The sequence below is a fragment of the Phaseolus vulgaris genome, chromosome 4, assembly GCF_051622355.1.
Source record: "Phaseolus vulgaris cultivar YP4 chromosome 4, ASM5162235v1, whole genome shotgun sequence".
NCBI lineage: Eukaryota > Viridiplantae > Streptophyta > Magnoliopsida > Fabales > Fabaceae > Phaseolus > Phaseolus vulgaris.
In genome coordinates, this window is record NC_143501.1 from 23,980,679 (window position 1) to 24,000,000 (window position 19,322).

At 39.6% G+C, this 19,322-nt stretch overlaps 1 protein-coding gene across 1 annotated transcript; it reads left to right on the forward strand.

Annotated features, from left to right (window-relative positions):
- The first annotated feature begins 1,418 nt into the window (after window positions 1–1,418).
- LOC137837433 (cytochrome P450 82A4) lies at window positions 1,419–3,505 on the forward strand. The gene is made up of 2 exons (XM_068646420.2): window positions 1,419–2,395; window positions 2,675–3,505. The coding sequence occupies exons 1-2, from the start codon at window positions 1,451–1,453 to the stop codon at window positions 3,302–3,304; spliced, it is 1,575 nt and encodes a 524-aa protein (XP_068502521.1). The 5' UTR covers window positions 1,419–1,450; the 3' UTR covers window positions 3,305–3,505.
- Window positions 3,506–19,322: the final 15,817 nt, after the last annotated feature.

The following is a 19,322-nucleotide window of genomic DNA, read 5'->3' on the forward strand; positions in this document are numbered from 1 at the left end:
CTTGACATTCATGTCCTCCATTGAGATTATATAATTATATTTCTCCATTGAGGTCACTTTACACGCCTGTCTAAGAACAACACAAACCTCACATGTTTATGTAAGTGGTAGTCCTTGTATAGAGTTTTACCTTCCTAATGAGACTGTTGAAATAATGAACACCCTCAAATATGTTTCGGTAAATTTGCTTATAGTAGAATTGACTTATATTTAGCTTAGCAGGGTTTGTGGTGGTGCTGAAAATGACAACCATATAAAAGGGTTGTCAAATACAAATGAATGCACACATACCCTTTTGAATAAATGATTTTGAAATTCGAAATCCATATCATCATTTTGTTCTTTTTTAATACTTCTTTTATTTTTATAAATTTTACGATTCTTTTGATGATAGTATTTTGTTATATTGCATGTAATCAGTGTACATTATTATGAATATGTACTTTATTGATCAAGTTACGAGGTCAAACTTTCTGGATTTCTTGCAATAATTTTAGAAAAGCTTCTAAAGAATGCTTATTAACATTCTAACAAGAAAGAAATAAGGAGGTAAATGATTAATAAAAAAGACTATTAAGTTTTTCATATTAATAATATAACTATTTCGCAAGTTTATAACTTTTCGAATCATTTTAAAGAGACATCATATATGCAGAATTTTTTATGTTTGAAGATTATGAATTTCATAAATTATAAACAAATAAATTTATTGGATTGATAAAATACATTATTCATAATAACATAATTATTATTATTAAAATTTCCATTTTATTTAAAAATAAAATAAAATTTCATATGCTCGATATAAATCATTTTTTGAAAATCATAACATAAATTTATTTGAAAACGTTAGTTTTTAAAAATGTTACCCAAATAAGAGATTTTTTTTAATTTTAGTTTTAATTTTTTTTATCAAACGTTTGTCTTGTCTAAATTAAATAGATGAACTTTAATATTTTAAAAATTAATTACTTAACAATTAATAATATCAAAATTTTAGTTATATTTTTAATTTTTTAAATTTAAATATAATATATTTTATTATATTATTAAAAAAGTTATTGAATCGGTTTTTTTAAAATGTAAAAAAAAATTAACTTTTCAATTTTATTTTTATCATATTAATCCTTTATCGTTATGGTTTTCATTTTTTTCCTTCACTTAACAAAATTGTGCCTATCACGTAAAAATTTCTTTCCACCTTATTAAAATTTTGGCGCAAGCTAAAGTCCGATTGTGTAAGAATATTTTTCTAATTTAAAATCTCAAACAGGAATAAAATATCAAACAATAAACTTTTTATTAATTGTTTTTTGTAAAATTCTGTTTAAAGACTCAAGGGTCCCAGCTCAGAGAGAGTAGTGTTTTCAAAACAAATTCTTTATATATATATATATATAGAGAGAGAGAGCATAGGCATTGTACACCTACAGAAAGCAGAGTGACAAGAATGGACTCACTCCAAACTCCACCTTCCCCTCTCACAATTGCGCTTCTGGTCCTAATCCCACCCTTTCTCTTCCTTCTTCTCCGCCGCTCCAGAAGCAAAGAACCACCCACAGTCCCCGGCGCATGGCCGATCATCGGCCACCTCCCACTCCTAGCGCGCTCTCCCGCCACCCATTACCTCCTGGGCGCGGTGGCCGACAGCCATGGCCCCATCTTCAGCATCAAGATAGGCACAGTCAAAGCCATAGTCATCAGCAACTGGGAAACTGCCAAAGAGTGCTTCACCACAAACGACGTCGCTCTGTCCTACCGCCCCAACCTCGTGGCCTGCCAAAACATGACCTACAACCTCGCCATGCTAGGGTTCGCCCCCTACGGAAAATTTTGGCAAGACATGCGCAAGAACCTGGCCTTCGTATTCCTCGCCGACCACCGCATCGATGCGCTCTCGCACGTACGCATCTCCGAGGTAAGAACCTCCGCCAAAGAGCTTTACCACAAGTGGACCCGTGGGAAAACGGAGAAGGAGTTTTTGATGGTGGACCTGAAGCAGTGGCTGAAGGAGGTTGCGTTCAACGTGGTGCTGAGGATGGTTGCTGGGAAGAGGTACTTCGGAGAAACCGCGGTGGTTGAGGAGGGAGAAGCGCGGATATGTTTGGCAGCGTTCAAAGAGTACATGCGGCTGTTGGGGGTGTTCGCGGTAGGGGACGCGGTGCCGTGGCTGAGGTGGTTCGACTTCGGAGGGCATGAAAGGGACATGAAGGAGAATTTTAAGGAATTGGATGCGGTGGTTGGGGAATGGTTGGAAGAACACAAGAGGAAAAGGAATTTGAATGGTGAGAAAGGTGAGAAAGGTGAAGACTTCATGGAAATGATGCTGTCGGAGATCGATGGAACCAACATTCATGGGTTTGATTCTGATACCGTCATCAAAGCCACAGCAATGGTAATTTTGCGTTGTGTTTCCCTTTGTACATGCTATGATCACTTTCTCTCTCATCGTATATTTTCATTGTTTAACATTGTTTTCTTAAAATAATCTTTTAGTATATTATTCCCCAATCAGATCTTAATTCAAAAGTTGCTTTTAAAATGTACTAAAATCTGAGATGTTTTTGAGATCTTTCTTAACTCGATGTATGGAGCATTTGAAGTTTGGTGAATCAGAACTTTATAAACACAAATCACAAATTTGAACACTTCTTTGTTCACAATTTTGATGTAGGCATTGATTTTGGGAGGAACAGACACAAGCTCTGCCAGTAACATATGGACACTATCTTTGCTACTGAACAATCCTCGGACGTTGGAGAAAGTTAAGGAAGAAATTGACGCTCACATTGGAAAAGACAAACTTGTAACTGAGTCAGATACAAACAAGTTGGTGTACCTTCATGCAGTTGTTAAGGAGTCATTGAGGCTATATCCACCCTCTCCACTTTCTGGCCCTCGTGAATTCAGAGAAGATTGCAAGTTAGGAGAGTACCATGTGAAGAAAGGAACTCGCCTTATCACAAACTTGTGGAAGATCCAAACAGACCCTAGCATTTGGCCAGAGCCCTTGGAGTTCAAGCCTGAAAGGTTCCTCACCACACACAAAGATGTGGATGTGAAGGGAAAACATTTTGAGCTCATACCTTTTGGAAGTGGTAGGAGGATATGCCCTGGAATAACCTTTGGCCTTAGAAGTTCTTATTTGACTTTGGCAAACTTTCTTCACTGCTTTGATGTCTCAAAAACTTCAACTGAACCCATAGATATGACTGCAGCAATGGAAATGACAAATGTTAAAGTTACTCCTCTTCAAGTTCTCATCAAACCTCGTTTGGCTCCTAGTCTTTATGAAAGCATGTAATCACATAGAAATATAGTCCATGCATCATCTTATGATTGTGCTGGTATATGTTCCTAAGCTCATTTGGTTACATCAATCTCTAGTTTGTTAGTAAGTTTGGAGGTAAAGTAATAAATTTGAGAATGTATGAGCAAAAAAATATTTATAGTTTGGAGTACTTTTATATATATTAAGGAAAGGTTGTGAAAAATGATTTCCATCTTTTTTTACTTATTTGATTTGAATGCTTTTATTTTATATATAGACACATATTGCAATATCATCTTGTATATACTTTCTCCTTTATTGTCATGCACATTCTCTTACAAATACCATAAATATATTGTTGATAATATATTGCACTGGATGTTTCTACATAGCAAGAACAACAAATACTTTCAAGAATGAATTCATTAAAATATTTTATTTCTGTGTTAAAACACATATGTAAATATTAAAATAATTATTAGTAGAATGAAATAACTATAAAATGTGATACTAGTTAGAGAAAATTTGGAGAAAAATAATCATAAAATGATTTGGTTTTAAAAAAGTAATAATTGCAAAAATATGTCATCAGTTGAAACCATACTTGTGAAGAAATGTTACATATAGGAAAAAAGAAGTGGATTTAAAAGATAAGAATCTCAATAGAGTTATTTTTGTCTTTTTTTTTATTTAATATATGGACATCGAATGGTTTCACTAAAACAAAATGGGTTTAACGAGAGTTTATTTTTAAATTATTCAGGTTAAAACCTCTATTAAATCGTTTACTCAGGTTAAAACCTCTATTAAATCGTTTACTCATTATTGTAGTTTCTCCCGAGGTTTTTTTAAACCCCAGGAACTCAGAACCTCTGTTAAATACCATGGGTTTAGAAACCTCCCCAAAATACCATGAGTTTAAAAATCTCCGTTAAATACCCATGGGTTTAAGAACCTCCGTAAAATACCACGAGTTTCAAAATTTCCATAAAATAACTTGCCGTTTGAAATAACCTTCAATCCCATTTTCCATCCTTTTTAATGATCCTCCTGACTTCTCGCTTCCACCGTAGACACACTGCTCTCTGACACAGGCTTAATGGTCGTCAACGACAGTCCTAGCAAGGAATCACAATTTAGTCACACTTATGTCTATTATATCTAAGGAGAAGAAACACTAGATAAGACACTATCTTCTTTTTACTCCAATATTGCTTCTTCCATCACCTTACTGCCCTAACTTTATATATCCTAAATAATTGCATTATCTGCCCTATGTAGGTTTCAGAGCCATGTGTGTTCTTGGATACGAGGGCTTCAAAGATTGCAAGAACATATTGTGAGAAGAAATTAACTTTATTACTTATCACTTTCACAGTGAATTAATTATTGGATGCATTTTAAAATAAAGGCCTTAATTTAAATATTTCAAAATTATGAGAATTAATTTTTAACAATTATAACTAAAACTAAAATTGCACATAAAATATGCATACATAAAAAAACTAAAACAACATAAGTTATTTTTTTTGAAGTATGAGCTCGTAACAAAAAAAACTAGGAATTAATAAACCAACTACAATTAATCATAAGAAATGTAAACAATGGCAATATAAATGACAAATACAAAAAGACATGATAATAAACTGCAATGTAAACTAAATATATAGAAGAGTTCATGCTAAAGAACCTAAGTACAACGATTAGACCATCTAGTAAAAAATCTCTTACTAGACCATCTAATAGTTTTACTTAGAAAAAATGAGAGACAAAGAGAACTTCTAATTACAAAGTGCAGAAAAGTAAATGTCTAATTATAAAGTGTGAGAAAAAGTAAATTATTGAAATGTAAAGCGTAGGAAAAGTAAAATATAAAGTGTAGAAACTTAAAAATTGTAAAGGTAAACCTAAACAATATTGAAAACATAAACTACAATTAAATTAACATGAACAAAAATGAATTATATGTGTAAACTAAAAATGTAAATTGTAGAACAATAAACAAACAAGAATTAAAAATAATAACAAAAAGGAAAAGTGAAATTCAATCTTTGAACGTGAAAGAAGTAACAAAGCCATCATTAAATAATTTTCAAATTTGAATGCAAGAGACTCAAATCTGAGTTTCTTAATAATAAATAAAACACAATCAATCAATTTATATGTTTTTAGAAAACCATTTTCAATCAAAAATAGAATTTCAAAATAAATTCAAAGAGAAAGAAAATAAAACAGAGCATCGTTAAACATGAATTTTAATTGACTATTACCCAATTCCAAAATTAAATGTAGAATGTGAAGCAATGCAAAGAGTTGAAAGAAGAAGAAACACGAGAAAATGAAGAAGACGAAGAAGAATGAAGAACTTTCATAAACTGGAAATGACTAAAACTATTTACGGAAAACTAAAAAAAATGAAAACTAAACTAAACTACGGTTGCGCGCCTGAGTGCTGCTTGATTCATTTTACTTCTACAACTAGCACTACAAAAATATTGTAAGCAGTGACATTTCAGTATGATGATTATTAAAAAATTTCATAATTATCTTTATAATACAACACTTTTATAATTATAATTGTCACGATTTTTATTCAAAAAAGTGACATTTACAATTGCCAATTTTTTTTCTCTCATTTCTGTTTTCGTGAATAAAAAATGAAAAGCTTTATTTTTCAAAATTTACTTTTTACTTCAAATATTTGAAACCCCTATTTTTGTTTCTCTTTGAAGCTTCTATTTGAACTCTCTTCCATTGTGTCTCATAGTCTCCTCTGCCGCATCTACTAACCACCACCACTCCCCTCGCCTTCCTTGACAACCAACCGTCAACTCCTCCTCCTTGTCTTCTTCTTCTCTACTGATACCCTATCGTTCCCCCTACACTTCCCATGAGGGTTTCTGTTCCTGTCGGTTGACCAGATTGTGGTTAGTGCGTAGCTGCGACTCGCGTATCAAAGACTCCCTCGTTCTTAATTCCAGATCTTCACCCTACACTGCCGTGAGTACCTAAAACAGAGAGAACAAAGGGCGCCCTCGCGACCGTTTGCACTCCGACACTCAAGTCAGTAGGCAGAAAACACTATGCACCTCCGTATCGAAACACCATAACTCCGATGTTCTGAAGGCGCTAACTGTATTGTAACGAACTTCTCTCTCGTGCTCAAGTCACTCGTGCGTACAGTATGTAAGCTAGCGAATGATTCCAGCGTGTGTAAAAGTGTAAGAATGTAAAAACGTCAAAACGTACCTCATTAAGCTTTCAGGAAAGCTTATATACCTTGTGTTTCAGTGCTGCTGCCACGTGTCACTTATGACTTAAGCGCAACTCCACGTGGAAGGCCTTATGACGCTGTAACCCAACTTAGGGAAATCCCAACGCGTAAGTCTTCCCTCCTTGAAACTCATGGGTGCCAACTCATGCGCCCCAGGCTCTAGTCACTCGCCCTGGGAGTATCTCAGCCTTCCTCTCGCACCATGCACGTAGATTACCCCTGGGACGTGGCCCTCTCCCGGGTCGTGTCTGTCCCAGCGGTTCTCCGAAGGTGGCGTGGACGGCCACGTCTCTACACCTCATGCATGGGTACTTCACGAGTCAGGTCACTCCTCGCTGGTACTGGAAATATGGCCTTGAAGCCACCTTTCTCATCTCTTTATTACTGTTCTGTGGTGCCGAGGCCTGAGGCCTCCACGCCCGTACCGTGGCCTCTTACTGTGCCGCCCCCTCCACGGTCTTTCCTACCCGTGGGTATTGCGGGGTGGCACCATCTGGCCCAACGCACGCTTTCAGGATAACGGGTCACGCCTTTAAGGTGGGCGACGCCTAAACCTGTTGACGCCCAAAGCTGGCGACACCCTAGGCGGTCAACACTTACTTTCCTCCTTGGAGCCCCTTGGTGGGTCCCATCGTATGTTTGACTTTGGTCAACGCCCGAGGACAGGTCGGTACACAAGCCCCCAAGTCTTGAGCTGATAACTGTTTTCAGCGAAAAGACTAAGGCCTCGCCCTTCCGTCTACATGGCATTCTGTTGATGGGACGTTCCTGTGCTTGTGACGTGACAACTTAAGTGGCGCATTAATCTCTCGACACGTGGCCCAATCCTGCGGCTGAGGCTGAGTGTCGCTAGCGCTTCTCAAGGTTTACGTTATACCTTTCAAAATATGCGCGCTCTGAGTACTGTTCCATCAATTACCCCATTTCATCACTATTCATCTTCTTCTCAAAGCTTTCTCTGAACTCTCTCCTCTCTCCCAAAATCTTCATCACTCCGATCATTCAAAGGTACGGTTTTTCCTCTTCGATAGCTCTTTCTTTCAACTTTTTGTACTGATATAACTGCCTGGGTCTGTTTATATTTCTCGCATTCGCACTCTTCCTCCTCGCTTCTTCGTTCCCCTGTTTCTGAGCTTCTCGCGTGGGTAGGGTTTTTCTGGGGTTTCTTCCCCTTTTGCGTCATAACCCTTGTTTGCTGAACCTTTGCTATTTCTTGTTCTCAGCTTTCTTTGCTGTGCAATGGCGTGTACCAAGACCACCGCCAACCCTCCACCTCCCAACATCAACTACAAGTCTCAGTACCCTTGGGCTTCTGATGAGATGCTTGCTGAGACTTCCACCTTAACCACCATATCTGATGAGAATCAAATAAAGGAGGCTTTTATTAATGGAGGAAGAGGACATCCACCCTCACATTTGAAGTTCTTCCTTCTAGTCTTCTCAAAATTAAAAGAAGAAATAAAATAAAGATGAGGCCCAAGCCCAAAGCCCAAGCCCAAGCCCAAGAAGGCCAAAGCCCAAAGAGCCCAAGTCCATCCCATGAGGGGCAAGGCCAAGCTTTGAAATACTCTTGTATAGTTTTAGGAGGTTTGGTTATTAAATAAAAGTGTGTGAAAATGTAAAATAAAGTCACATTGTCCATGTGACTTAGGAGAGTGGTGTAGGTGTAGTTTTTGGGAGGTGTCATAGTAGAAAAAGGTCACACCTCCCATGTGACTTGTTTTTGGTGGGAATTTCAAATGAGTTTATTTGAAATTTCCCACCTATTTTTCAGCACCTTAGGCTATAAATAGAGGTGCTTCCTTTGTAAAATTCAGATTTGAATTTTATCTAAAGAAACTATACTTAAAATTGGAGTGAGCATTTGGAGAGCTTTGAGCTTCTTCTCTAGTCTTATCTTGAAGGACCATGGTTTCCTCAAGTGGCGGCTTCCACACTCATCTAGGAGCATCCATTCTTCTAGTGGCGTGATCATCCAACCATTCCTCCATCTTCATGAGCATTCTCTTCTCCTTCCTTTCTTCTTCTTCAATTTGTTCTTATTGCCTTGAGTTTTGAGTTGTTTTTGTTTCGGTTCCTTTAATTTTCCAGCACCTATTTTCTGTTTAGTTTTTAAATTCTGTTCGGTTCTTTTGTTTTGAAGTTCAATTCTGTTCGGTTTGTTCTTTTCCTTCTCCTTTGTTGATTCAATTTGACAATATTTGGTTCATCCAAATGAGTTTGGGATTTGGTACTTGTTTTGGTGAGTTCTTGATCTTAGAACTATGATCCAACTTCTAAGAAAGTGCCTCTACATTTTCCAGCTCAAGGTGATTCCTCAAAGTGTCAAGAATCTTGTTCTATGTGGCTATTGGAATCACATCATGTGGTATCATGAGTCTTAGGTTCATTCTTGTTTAATTGTTGAGTTGTGTGCACTTTATTTCAAGAGCTCTTTAATTTCTTGCAATTTAAGTTTCTGTTTTAGAATTTTAATTGAGTTTTCTTGCTGTTTTTCTTTTGCTCCAAGTGTTTGTGGAAAGGTTTATGGCACTCATAATTCTTATGAGTAAGGTTGCTCTTTTGGAATGGCATTATCCTTCCTAGAGTTTACCTTAAGCTTCCTTTCACTTGTTACAATTTGTGTTGTGTCTTTTAATTTTTGAATCATGTCAAGTTTTGTCTTAAGTCATGTTATTCCATATATGTCATTACTTCTAGTAGTACTTTTATTGTTTTGATTGTTTCTTGCTTTAGTGTCATATAATTTTCTGAATTGATGTTGATCCTTTGTGCATTTTCTTTTTAGAATTGAGTTCATACTTGTATTCTAGACCTATACAAGTTCCAATACATCTTTTTCTATTATGTCTTTGCTAGTTCATCATCCTGTTTTTTATTCCTATTAGGATTCCTCTGTTTCTGAAAAAAGTGCTTACTGTTTTTCCTTATTGCAATTGATTTACGTACTGTAAAATTCTGAAATTCTGGATTTGAGATATTCAAAGTGTTAGAAAAGAATAGAAAAAAGAATCATTCAAAAATATGAAGTACACAAAAAATGATAAATAAAATAAAAAAAGTGTACATTTCTGCCGAAAAAAATACGGTAATCTGGCAGTGATTTTGAAAAATTTATTTCTCTCAATTGGCTTACTGTTTTTAATTGATTCCAGTGCCATTTTTGAGTTAACATCTTGAAGTTTCTGTGGTATAAATTTCATAATCCAGTTCGCTCTACAACGTTCCAGTTAAATCAGTGAATATCAAACACAGTTTGCATTAAAAAAAAATTTCCAGTAGCTAATATTTTTTGTTTTCCTCATCTACTCTAGTGCTTTTCCTTAGGTATTCTTTTGTGTGCCTACTTTTCTCATTGAGTTCTTTATTTTCTTGATTGTCTTTCATTCTTATTCTTTGAGTTTGTCTTACATATAGTATTCCTTTTGCAATTACCTTTCCTTGCTTATACCTTTTCTTGTTTGTCTTTATTGTTTCTTTGGTTTTGTGGTGGTTTGCTCTTAAGATTGGTGTGCTTGCTTTGACATATTTCATTTGAGGATTCCAAGGCCTCAAGATCAGATTGGTGCAAGAACATTATTTCTTTGAGAGTGATCTCTTTTTTCAGCCTCATTTCACTTCGGCAGTTTCATTGCCAAGCTCACTGTTTTTGCTAATTTTGTTTCTTAACTTGTTTGCTGTTTTTGTGTGTTTGCTGTTTTTTATTTGCAAAATGGCTGGCTATTCAAGTGGTGCATCTTACAAACAGCATTCTCCTTCCAAAGCTTCAGTCCTTGGTGAAGAAGAACATAGAAGAAGGAGGCATCACCATCATTCTCATGAAGAGAGCTATAACCGTGACCAAAGATATCACCAAGTGTTCAACATTGCTTGTAAAAAAGTCCCTAGTTTTAATGGTGATAGTGATCCTAATGTGTATTTAGAATGGGAGACTAAGGTTGACCATTATTTTCATGTGTATAAGGTCCAAGATGACCAAAAACTTAGAATAGTTTCTTTATCCTTTTTGGGCTATGCCAAAGAATGGTGGCATAAAATTGTAATGGACATTATATATCGCAAGAAACCTCCCGTGGTTTCTTGGAATGCTTTGAAAGAGTGTATGCGCGCGAGGTTTGTTCCTCCTTCTAGGAAGGAACACTTGTTGAAGTTCCAAAGGCTTCCTCAAGGACATAGGATGGTAGAAGAATACATTAAAGATTTTGAAACAACTTTGACTAAAATGAATATGCATGCTAATGAAGAGTCAAAGCTAAAATGGTTTGTACGTGGTTTGAGAAGAGATATTAGAGAAATTGTAGAATTAAATGAGTACTCTTCTTTAAAGAAAGTGTTTCGCCAAGCCATCAAGGTAGAATCCTATCTTTTGAAAACAACTTTCAAAAATACTCATGATTATAATTTCTACAACTCTTCTAGGAAGGATGCCAACAAAATGTCTACTCAAAATTGTCCTTCCAATTTTTCCAAACAAACCATGTTTCCAAACAAAGTTTCTACTACAAATCTTTCTACTCCTAAGTCACCTACCAAAACTTCAAATATCAAATGTTTTAAATGTTTAGGTTTTGGGCACATAGCTCTTCATTGTCCACAAAAGCAAATCTTAAAGATAAACAAGGTAACACAAGACCTAACTCACCCACTTCCCACAAGTCAAAATAAAAAAGACAAAGAAGAACAAGTTGACATGAGTCTTCTCCTTTCACCTCCAAGGTGTTTTCCTTCCTTATCTTTTTCATTACCCAAGGTTTCTATTTCAACACCATCTTGGTTAAAAAGTGTTAGGGATGATTTCATACCTCCTAATGGTTTTCACCATTTAAGATGCCTTTTCCCAAAAGATATCATCATTCCCAAACAAATTTTTCCAACTTGGTCGATTTATAGAACCTCCTTTTCTGAAATCCCATTGTTTACAAAAGATAAGTCATGTTTACATTTTTCTTCCACTTTTAATTGTAAAACTAAACTGACTTTGTTATATGCAGGGATTCAGAATTCGTGGACGAATTCTCTCCAACTCGGGGAGTATGATGAGAATCAAATAAAGGAGGCTTTTATTAATGGAGGAAGAGGACATCCACCCTCACATTTGAAGTTCTTCCTTCTAGTCTTCTCAAAATTAAAAGAAGAAATAAAATAAAGATGAGGCCCAAGCCCAAAGCCCAAGCCCAAGCCCAAGAAGGCCAAAGCCCAAAGAGCCCAAGTCCATCCCATGAGGGGCAAGGCCAAGCTTTGAAATACTCTTGTATAGTTTTAGGAGGTTTGGTTATTAAATAAAAGTGTGTGAAAATGTAAAATAAAGTCACATTGTCCATGTGACTTAGGAGAGTGGTGTAGGTGTAGTTTTTGGGAGGTGTCATAGTAGAAAAAGGTCACACCTCCCATGTGACTTGTTTTTGGTGGGAATTTCAAATGAGTTTATTTGAAATTTCCCACCTATTTTTCAGCACCTTAGGCTATAAATAGAGGTGCTTCCTTTGTAAAATTCAGATTTGAATTTTATCTAAAGAAACTATACTTAAAATTGGAGTGAGCATTTGGAGAGCTTTGAGCTTCTTCTCTAGTCTTATCTTGAAGGACCATGGTTTCCTCAAGTGGCGGCTTCCACACTCATCTAGGAGCATCCATTCTTCTAGTGGCGTGATCATCCAACCATTCCTCCATCTTCATGAGCATTCTCTTCTCCTTCCTTTCTTCTTCTTCAATTTGTTCTTATTGCCTTGAGTTTTGAGTTGTTTTTGTTTCGGTTCCTTTAATTTTCCAGCACCTATTTTCTGTTTAGTTTTTAAATTCTGTTCGGTTCTTTTGTTTTGAAGTTCAATTCTGTTCGGTTTGTTCTTTTCCTTCTCCTTTGTTGATTCAATTTGACAATATTTGGTTCATCCAAATGAGTTTGGGATTTGGTACTTGTTTTGGTGAGTTCTTGATCTTAGAACTATGATCCAACTTCTAAGAAAGTGCCTCTACATTTTCCAGCTCAAGGTGATTCCTCAAAGTGTCAAGAATCTTGTTCTATGTGGCTATTGGAATCACATCAATATCTGACTGGAGGACCCATGTGGGCGAGCCAGGTGTTTACAAACACGACGCCTTCGCCAAAAGGCATGATACCTACATCTCTGTGCGCCCTTGCACACCCGGGGAGCCCGTTTATGTGGACGACCGGTCGAACAACGGGGAGGCCTTCTTCTTCTTCTATTAGACCGTGTTCAAACGCATAGGCCTGCGTTTTCCCTTCTCTGGGTTCGAGAGGGAACTCTTAACCAAAATCAACGTCACCCCTGCCCAGTTACATCCCAATAGCTGGGCCTTTGTCAGGGCGTTCGGGATTCTTTACGGATACTTCGGCCAACCCCCCTTTGTGGACATCTTCCTCCATTTCTTCGAGGTCAAGAAGCAAGGGAAGAGCCTCTGGGTCAGCTTCAGCGGCATCGCTGGGAGGATCCTGCTATCTCTGTTCCAACAATCCTACAAGGATGTTGAAGCTTTGAAGAATCCAAACCCTTTGAAGGATGTTGAAGCCTCTGCTATGCTTGATGTTGCTGTGCTGGTTTAGCTTAGTTCTGGGGTAGTTTATATGTTGTAATCCACCCTTTGATTAAATCTAAAGCATTAGCATTCTCAATCTTTGTGAAAGTAAAATGTTTTCAAACTAAGTTAAAACAACCGATTGTTTTGTCGAAACAACCGATTGTTTATACTTAGGTGTTTTGAGAAAAAGATTGAAAACTGTTTTTAAAATGGTTGAACTATTAAGTACCAAAACAACCGATTGATTCGAGGAAACAACCGATTATTTGTTTTGGGACCATAACAGAAAAACTGTTTTCTGTTTGTCTGAGCTTTAAATGTTTTAACTGCTTACGCTCCAGTCATTAAATGCTTTGACCAATCTTTTAATGCAATTTAAGAGTTTGTTAAGATTTGATAACAAACTACATCTTTGAATATATTCAGAAAAACAGATTTGCAAATTAAGAATATTTGACAAGTTTTTGCTAAGTTTTTTTGAGTTTTTCAAAGAGTTGACATTGCTAAGAGTTTGTGATTGATCTAAGTGTATGGAATAGGATTCTACTTGTATTGATTTCAGTTTATCTTCTGTAACAAGTGTAATCCTTGTACTCTGTTGAACAAGTATTCATTTTTGTGTTTTGCTGAGATTGGCTGTGTGTTCTTGAGGGGATCAAGATCAACAATCTTAGTGTGAGTGTGTTGACCAAGGAGAGTGTGTTTCTTGAGGTGTTCAAGGTCATTATCTTAGTTGTCGTGTAAGTGATCAAGGTGTGGTTGCTTAGTGGATTTCCTAAGGGTTCTGAGAAGACTGGATGTAGCTTTGGGTTTGGAGTGAACCAGTATAAACAACTGTGTACAATATCTCTATCTCTAACTCTTTAAATTCAGTTTATTTTGTTGTTTGCTGGTATAAACAACTGATTGTTTCTGCGAAACAACCGATTTTTTTTCTGGTACTACAACTTTTGCTTGCTGTTTTGGCGAACTGAATTTCTGAATCAATTGTTTCCTGAGATAAATTCATTCTTGTTTGAAAAGATTGTGAAAACCCTCTTTAAACAATTCACCCCCCTCTAGTTTAAAGCCATCTTTTCTTACAATTGGCATCAAGAGCTTGGTTCTTGAAAGTTATTCAAGTTGATCCTAAAAATCATTTTTAATGGCTGATAGACTACTGTACCGACCAGGTCATCAGGCGTGATGACGTGTCTTGCACGTGCTCGGGTGGGGCGTGCTCAATGGAACGTGTAGGCCAGAAAAGAGTTCAGAAGTGGGCATAGTTGCCGATCACTGAATTGGCGTTCTCCGATCTCTGGTGTGCGTAACCGGCGGTCGCCAGAGTTACGTCGCAGTCGCCGTATGAGAGTGCTAGGAGAACGGATGATCAGAGATCGCCCGGGAATGCTAGGAGATCGGGTGGTTTACACACCGCCACAAGGAGCACATCGCCGGATCTCCTAGCAAACTTAGTTAAAGCTGTTAAAGGCTCAGGACGGTAATTTCAGGCATGTAAGTTCAGTAAGACGATTGTGGCACCAACATGGGGCATGAAGGTCGAGTGGGTTGGAGGGAACACCTTGCTCATCAGCGACAGGATTCCCAGAGTGGACATTTGTTGGTAGCAAGGTTTCCCCAGCTACAACATGCATGGTGTAGCAGTAAGGAGGGTGCCATTCGCGATGAGCGATATCACAGAGATGATGCACTTTGTTGCATCCGATACTCGCCTTGTCGGGTGGTGTTCCACGGCGCATTATGTGCTAGGTTACTCCTTGAGTTGAGGACTTAGCTGTGCGGCTGGTTACTACACGAGAATGACGTTCAAGTTGCCCCAATCCAGATGATGACACGTGTAGGGTTGGGAGCAATGGAGAAATGACGCTCAAGTTGCCCTAGCTCAGATGACGACACGTGTAAAGCTGGGTGCTACTTGCTGATGGAGGAGGGCCCAAGCTCACCACACGATGAAAGCCAAGCCTCCAAGACTAGACGGTCTAGCCTATGATGAGGAGCGTTTAGCCCATAAAGAGGAGCGTCTAGGCCATGATGAGGAGCGGCTACATAAGGAGCGTCTAGGCCATGAAGAGGATTCCTTCTAGACCGTCTAGCTTCACATACACATGGGTCAAAGCTACGATTTTGGGAAGAGAAGACCTTTGTAATTGTTACATAAAGGCCCATTAGGGGTGCTTAGTAGAAAGGGTAGTGTAGAAAGCACATTTGATGGAAACATTCTAGAAACTTGCTAGGTGTGACCGGTCATAGCACATGGCCTAAGCTTTGCATTTCATTTGGTTTACATTTCATTATGTATTAGCTTAGTTCCTACGTCCAAATAGCCTATAAATAGGGAGGCTATCTCATGTATTTTCCAAGTTTATTGTGAGTAAAGTTATGCTGCCAATTTGTGCTCAACTTTGCTTCTCCCTAGAATCCTAGGCTCTAAACTTCAATTCCTTCATCTTTTCCCTTGGGCTGGCCGAACCACCCAATACCCACACTTATCATGCACCTACAAGATCAACACCACTCTTAGGAGGATCTTGCTCACTCTCATTCATTGCTTCCGCCCCATACTCTACATTGATTCAAGAAGAACTTCATGAAATGCCATCACCTGCTATCCCAGCCCAGATGGCGACACGTGCAGGGCTGGATGCGAGCCACGTGTCCAAAAGCATAACGGCCTGGAGAGAGAAGAAACCTAGCTATAAAGGTAACCTTAACAGAATTTTGCAGGGGTACGTTTTTTATTACGGCTGATACTGTTAGGGTTGTGTGCCTACAGTACGGTCCTACAGAGCATATTCTCTCTTAGTTTTTGGGTGTTCTTGTCACTGACTTGAGCGTCGGAGCGCCACCGGCCGCAGAGGCGCCACTGTGTGTTTTTCAGGTTCTCAGAGAGGCTATCTGTGGAGTGGACTTGGAGGGCACGTGGTGTCAAGCTGGTGAGGAAGATCGTGACGAGGCAACGCTCTTGCGCTAAGTCAACTGGCAGGATCAACTACCTTTTGGGGAAGGTGCTTCAATTAACAGACCACCTTTGTTTTGTGATTTGAACTACTAGTTTTGGAAAGTAAGAATGAAAATATTTATGGAATCTCCTGACAAAGGAATTTGGGATGCAATTGAAAATGGTCCTTTTATCCCAAAGTTTGAAAAGGATGGATCTGTCATTGAGAAACCATGGTCTCAATGGAATGATGCAGAAAGCAAAAAAGCCAAATTCGATTGCATTGCCAAAAATATTATAACCTCTGCTTTAAATTCTGATGAGTTTTCCAGGGTCTCGCAATGCAAATCATCAAAAGAAATGTGGGACACTTTGGAAGTCACTCATGAAGGAACAAATGAGGTGAAAAGAGATAGAAAGCATGCTCTTATCCAAGAGTATGAGATGTTTAGAATGCTTAAAGGAGAAACAATTGCTGAGGTGCAGAAAATATTTACGCACATCATCAATCACCTTATGAGCCTAGACAAGACCTTTGATAAAGAATCTTGAAATGTCTTTGTACCGCCCAGGTGGTCGGAAGTGATGACGTGGCAGCAAGCTATTATATAGGCGTGTTGAACAGGGCACCTGGCTGGCAGAAGGGAAGGAAGTCGGGGGGCTCGTGTAGTCGCCAATCATTAAGTTGGCGTGCTCCGATCTCTAGCATACCTAAACCGGCGGTCACCAGGTTTGTGATGAAGTCGCCGGATGCGAACCCAGACGACCAAGTGATCAGAGATCGCCGAAGGATCAGGGAAGCTTGTTCCAGGCTTTCGAAGCAGAGGATGAAGTCGTCAGATGGTCATTCCCTAGCTAGCCAGAGGTTGAGGTCGAGGAACAGCTTACCCGAGCATGCACGATGAAGCAAGTGAAGTAGATCATGAAGGCGGCCGGCGAGACCACAGGGAAGGTGTGTATGATGACACCCGTACTCGCCACGCAGAAGAGATCAAGCTCCAAGGCAGTTATGCGCTGAGTTACTCCTTGCATGGATAACTTAGTCGAATAAGCCTGAAGAGTAAGAAGTGATGCTCAAGTCAAGGATGCTCCAGATGGTGGCACGTGTACAGCTGGATACGAGCCACGTGTCCAGATGTGTAACTGTCAGGAGAGAGAAAATGCACAGGTATATAAGGAATCCTAACGAACTTCTGAGGTACGCGCGTTTTAGAATACTTCTTTTACGCTTGCGAGAACTTGAGTACGCTGAGAGAGAATTTTGCACGGTTCCTGAAGTTCTTAGTTTTCTCTTAGTATTTTGGTGGTTCAGTCGCTGACTTGGGCGTCGGAGCGTGATCGGCCGCAGCGGCGCCGTTCTGTCTTTTGCAAGTTCTTGAGGTGAATCAAGGCGAAGGACGGAAGCTAACACGGCGCAAAGTCGATCCAGATTTGACGAGGCAAGGCTCTTGCGTCCTGGTCAACAGGCAGGATCAGTCTTGATAGAGCATGGCAACCAAAGGTAACCGCTATCTCCGAATCTAAATATCTAACATCATTAAGTATTGCTTCTTTGTTTGGAAAGCTTAGGGAACATAAGCTAGAGATGAATAGACTCAATGTTCAAGAGAGTGAAGATAAGCACACAAGGAGCATAGCCTTGAAAGCATCCAAGCACAAGGAAAAGCAAGATTCCAGTTGATCCTGCCTGTTGACCAGAACGCTGGAAACTGCCTCGTCAAAGGATCGACGTGTGCACCGCTTCACACCTCCGTTCCTCTTCGAGATCCACCTCAAGAACCTGCAAAGAAACAGAGCGGCGCCGCTGCGGCCGATCGCACTCCAACGCCCAAGTCAGTGACCGAATCACCAAATACTACGAGAACAAGAACCGTGCAAATTCTCTCTCACAGTGTGCTCTAGAACTCGCAAGCGTAAATAGTATAATCTGAACGTGCGTACCTTAGAAAGTTCGTTGAGAACTCTTATATACCTGGTTACTTTCTCTCTCCTAGCAGTTACAGACTTGGACACGTGGCTCGTATCCAACTGTACACGTGCCACCATCTGGAGCCTCCTTGACTTGGGCGCTGCGCTGCTTCTACTCTTGTTTTACTAAGTTACCTATGCATGGTACTGCCCAGTACATAGCCAACTTGGGAGTGTGATCTCTACTGGAACTGGCGAGTTAGGGTGCCTTCATACACCTTCCCTGTGGTCTCGCCGGCCGCCTTCATAATCTGCTTCTCCTTCATCTTCGGCGATGTGCTTTCTCTGGCGATCTCCAATCGCTTGGTCGCCTGAGTTTACATCTGGCGACTTCATCTTTAACCCGGTGATCGCCTATTCTGGTATGCTGGAGATCGGAACACGCCAACCTAATAACTGGCGACTTCACGAGCCCCCCCGACTTCCTTCCCTTCTGCCAACCTAGCGCCTTGCCAAGACGCCTATACTGTAGCAGGATGCCACGTCATTTCTCCCGACTACCAGGGCGGTACACAAGCCCCCCAGTCTTAAGCGAAGACTCGTCTAGCGAAAAGACTGAAAGAGTCACGTCAACACCGATCTACGTGGCTCTGACGCAGAATTCCAAGCGGTTGTACTTTCTGCTGCTCTGACGCTCCACCAAACCCTCGTTCATCACTCGACACGTGGCTTTATCAACAGTTACCTTCAGATATCGTTTGCGCTTCCCAAACCCATTTTCGAAAAACTCTTAAACCCATTTTCACTCAACACTGTTCCATCACTTTCCCTCGCATTCACGAACACTTTAACCTTCTTCTGCAAAAAACTCCCAGCGCTCTCCAACATTCTGAACCATCATCAACCTTCATCGTCTTCCTGTTCATCAAAAGGTACCTACTTTCCTTCTCCTGCTGGTTTTTCTTGCATTTTAACCGATTCGCATCATCCTGTAACTGCCTGGTGCATACGCTGTGGGTTGCCTTTTCCATTTCTCCTTCTACGTAACTTAGGGCTTCGTCAATCATCGCAACAAACCTACGTTCGTTCGTTTTTCACCTTCCTTCCATGATCGAGTCAGCCTTTGTAACCCCTGATCATTTTCCCTTTTCTTCTTCCTTTGCAGCTGCAACAATGACTCGCACAAAGATCACCCCGAATCCTCCTCCTTCATCAAGAAACCCCCCTTCTCAAGCACACGACCCACCACGAGTTCGTGGCGCTTCATCTTCCCAGGCTGAGAGGCCTGCGTCCTCCCGCCCTAACCCGGCCCAGGCGACTCCACCTATCGCCGGAGGAGCCCCCGTTCTCTTGCCAGACTTCAAAACCTTGTATCCCTGGGCCAACTCGACCCT